This window comes from Psammomys obesus, unplaced genomic scaffold, assembly GCF_907164565.1.
Source record: "Psammomys obesus unplaced genomic scaffold, mPsaObe1.curated_primary_1811, whole genome shotgun sequence".
NCBI lineage: Eukaryota > Metazoa > Chordata > Mammalia > Rodentia > Muridae > Psammomys > Psammomys obesus.
The window spans coordinates 15,905,824-15,910,087 of record NW_026596057.1 but is presented as its reverse complement, the minus strand read 5'-3'; the positions used below and the strand labels follow the sequence as shown (position 1 = coordinate 15,910,087).

Sequence of the window (4,264 nt, the reverse complement as noted above, 5' to 3'; positions counted from 1 at the left end):
CCTAGTCTGCAAGATGGTCCACTAGAATTCAGCGGTTCTCAACTTCCTAACGCTTCGACCCTTTAACACATGTTGTGGCAACCCCCATCATAAAATCATTTTTGCTCCATCATAACTGTCATTTTGCTCCTGTGAGCAATTGCAGTGTGAATATTTTTGGAGATGGAGGGTTGCCAAAGGGATTGTGACTCACAGGTTGAGAGCCAGTACACTAGATAAAGGCACTTGCTGCCAACCCTGAGCTCACTCTCTGAGACCCACGTGGTTGAAGGATACTGCAAGTTAGCCTCTGAATCCCACGTGTACATCATAGCATATGTGACACAGCCCCCAACACCATATGTTTAAGTAAGGAGCTGGAGAGATGGCTCCCAGAACCCATTTCAGGTGGCTTACAACTGTCTGTAACTCAGGTTCAGGAAATCCAGTGTCTCTGGGTTTGTGGACACCTCCATTCACATCCTCATACTCCCATTCAGAAGACACACACCTACATATAGTTTAAAACAATAAAATAATTTTTAAAATTTTATTTATTCTTCATTAATTATAGTTTATTCACTTTGTATCCCAGCTGTAGCCGCCTCCCTCATCCCCTGCCAAGCCCACCCTCCCCCCTCCTTCATCTCCTCCCCCAGTCCACTGATAGGGAAGGTCCTTCTCCCCTTCCATCTGACCCTAGCCTATCAGATCTCATAATGACTGGCTGCATTGCCTTCCTCTGTGGTCTTGTAAGGCTGCTCCCCACTCAGGGAAAGGTGATCAAAGAGCCAACCACTGAGTTCATGTCAGAGACAGTCCCTGTTCCCTTTCCTAGGAAACCCACTTGGAAAATTTTTAAGAAAGAAAAACCAACTTCCTCACCAGTCTACACCATACTTGAGTGAAAAAGACAGAAAGAAGGAAGGAAGGAAGGAAGGAAGGAAGGAAGGAAGGAAGGAAGGAAGGAAGGAAGATTAAAGAAAGAAAGAAATTAATATTAAGAAATTCAAGGATAGGAAGGAATAAGGATAGGATGGAATAAGGACTGTTCCTTTGTAGAACAATCTTAAACACTCCTATGGCATTTTCACACTCAATGTACTTTCACTGGTGAAAAGATGGCCTTGTCTTCTGGGCATTGCAAGACTACATTTCCCTGATATAATAGTTTCACCTTACCTGGGGCGGGGGGCGGGGGATGGGGGGCGGGGGTCTGCTCCAATGCTGCTAGTGGGTGCCTGAATCTGAGAGGATAGAATCAAACCTTATGCACGCTAAATCTTAGTTTATAAAGATGCTGTGTATCTATCTTCTTCATCCCCAAAGGAGAGTCTGTCGTCTTCAACAACATAGATGGACCCAGAATGCCCCATATGGGTCAAATGGGCAGGATAGAGGCAAATACTGCATTATCTCACTCAGAAGTAGAGTCTTTAAAAAAAAAAAAGTTGAATTTACAGAAGCAGAGAACAAATGATAGCTGCCAAGAATAGTGGGAAGGGTTCAGAAACGGAGATGTCGGTCCAGCTGCAGACTTTCAATAAGGTGGGATGGATTAGTTCTAGAACTCTTACGTACAGCATAGCTCATCATACTATATCATGCATTTGAAATTTGCTGAGTGTAGATTTAAGTGCTCTAGCCACAAACAAATGTGACCATGTGAGATGATGAGCTGGTTATCTTGGCTACAGTAAGCATGCCATGGGTGTATATGTCTGTGTGTGTGTGTGTGTGTGTGTGTGTGTGTGTATAATAGATTTTACACCTTAACTTATACAAACACACACATATTCAGGCACGGTAGTGCATACCTGTAGCCTCAGCACTTAGGAGACGGAGGCAGCAGTGAGATCAGACATTTGAGGCCAGCCTGAGACTGTCTCAAAGATGAAACCAAACAGAAAGTATGAAGACACTTGGCTTGGTTGAAACGCTATGTATGCAGCTGTCTGACATCTAGTTCCTAGGACCCTAGGTGTTAGACACATGACAATTATAACTAAGGAGAGAATAAAGGTGAGCTTATTTGATAATGAAAGTAATGATTCACATTAAAAATCTAAGTAGCTGAGCTGATCAGCTTGACATGTCTCAAGATAGCTGCATCTGCGTTTTACTATGACGTTTTTGCCACAGTGCTCCAAAACTGGTCTCGGAGGCTGGCTTTGCCAGTTCATCTGTTATCCAGCTGAGAAACACCGAAGGGCAGGGAGCTGCTCTCCTGGCGGCCCTTAAGCTTCCTGTTGCAAAAGAATGAAGATGCCAAGTAGGAGCTCAGTAGGAGCTTTACATAAGTGAGCACAGACCCAGAGGTTGCCTGGCTGTGGTGGTGCACACCTGTAATCCCAGTACTGCGGAGACTAAGGCGGGGAAATCATGAGTTAGAGGCTAGTCTGAGCCTCATAGCAAGGCCTCTGCTAAACAGAAGCTATAAATATCTGCCTTCAGAATACGGACCAATAAAGGATGAGGAGTCTGTAGGGATGCACACAGACTGAGTCAGCCAGATGCTCTCCACGCTCAGGCAGTACCACCGGGCTCCAAGGACTAGACAGGCTCAGGAGAGATCAAGCCATGGGAGAGTGGGCAGGATTGAGCAGAGACGCCAGCAGGGCCCCAAAGCAGAGCTGATGAGAGCACACAATCGCACAGGTGCACTTTCAGAAATATTCACACCCCCTCCTTTGGCAGCAACCAGTCAACCCACCGTGTACTAGACGGGAATGAGGTGATGAGACGGCCCTCACCCAAGGTGTAGGGCTCCGGTCCAGAACTTTTCATTCTGTGGGAGAGAGACGTGGGCAGAGGGAGATGATAAAGATAGGCAGACATTATCCCCATGCATAAAACTGAAACTTGATGGGGCCCATAAGAGGGACGAAGGCCAAGAAATCTCGAATTCCATTCTTTACCTTTTATACAAATAGACCTCTGATTTCATGGGGAACGGGAAGTTTGGTGGTCATTTCTACCCAGGTTTATACATTTTCTTTTATGGCCTTTATCAGGCAATGGTGGTCTCCAAGGCCATGATAGTCAATGACTCGCCCGTGTATCTCTCATACCTTCCCAAGAATAAAAAGAGATGTTCCAAGCTGTGGAAAATACCCTATGGAGGCTGGCTGAAGATAGTGACTGGTGCCCTCTTAACGTTTTATGTGATCATCTGTCTTGACGATGGGATGGTGTTGGTTAACAAGGAGATGCCTCCGCGGTTTATGTACCCTCAGGAGTGGCAGCACCTCACCATGTTCATCCTCCTCACCCTAGACGGTTGTGTAGATGTCATGAGCAAGAGCGTGCTGCGGCAGAGGTGCGTGGTCCTAGAAAAAGCTGCCACGGTCCTGGGCATCTACATTCTCCTGCTGCTGCTGGTGACTCATGTTCAAGTCTCATCAAAGGTGGAGCTGCAGGTTCACTCCCTCCTCATCCTGGTGGTGCTCCTGCTGATGCTGGTGTTGACGGCAGAGCTGTGGGCCTGCGAGTCCTTTCGCCTCCAGCTCGTCAAGAACTTTCTGTTCCTGATGATGGGCTCCTGGTTGATGCACACGGGCTTTATTCTGTTTAGACCGGTCTCTGGCTTCCCGTGGAAAGATGATGACACCAGTGACATCGTGTTTGTCACCACCTTCTTCTGCTGGCATGTGATGACCAATGCCTTGTGCCTGTTGGGAATCTACGGCATCTCCTTCTTCTGGCACTGTTGTTACAGTCCCAGCTTGAGGCTGATGGGGTCTGAGGAAGCGCTGGATCACGAGAGCTCTTCAGGAAGCTTCTGCAAGCTGCTGCCAGAGGCAAAGCAGCAGGACAGAGATGAGCAGGCTCTTCATTCAATGAGCTGTCCCTAAGACAAGGCCTAGAGTACCTAGGCCTACTCACCACCCCGTCTCCCTCCTGTGGGCTCCCTTGGGCACTTGTCATGTACCTACCCTTCGTTCCTTGGTGAAGGTAATGGCTCTGGAGGATGGTAATTAGTCCCAACTATTATGCCTGTCATTGACCCTCTAACTGTTGAGGAGATAAAAGAATAACCTGGAAAGGTGACATAGCCTCGATTATTCTGGTCAGGAGAATTGTGAGAGGACAAAGGCCTGAGGAGGCTGAGGTGAGCAGGTAACAGGAGCTGCCCATAGTGGAAAGATAACGGCAGGAAGCCTCTGAAGAGAGGGTCGAGTTTCAGCATGGATGCCACCACTAAGCCAGCAAAGGAATAAAGACCTCTCACAAACAGAGATGACGGTAGTGGGTGTTCCTGTTGGCCACCTAAAGTGGGGGTTCT

The 4,264-nt window shown here is 47.4% G+C and overlaps 1 protein-coding gene across 1 annotated transcript; it reads left to right on the top strand.

The window, feature by feature from the left end:
* Positions 1-2,924: 2,924 nt before the first annotated feature.
* Positions 2,925-3,833, top strand: LOC129689492 (transmembrane epididymal protein 1A-like). Its single transcript, XM_055624734.1, has one exon. It carries the CDS (start codon positions 2,925-2,927, stop codon positions 3,831-3,833), a length of 909 nt encoding a protein of 302 aa, XP_055480709.1.
* The last annotated feature ends 431 nt before the right edge of the window (positions 3,834-4,264 follow it).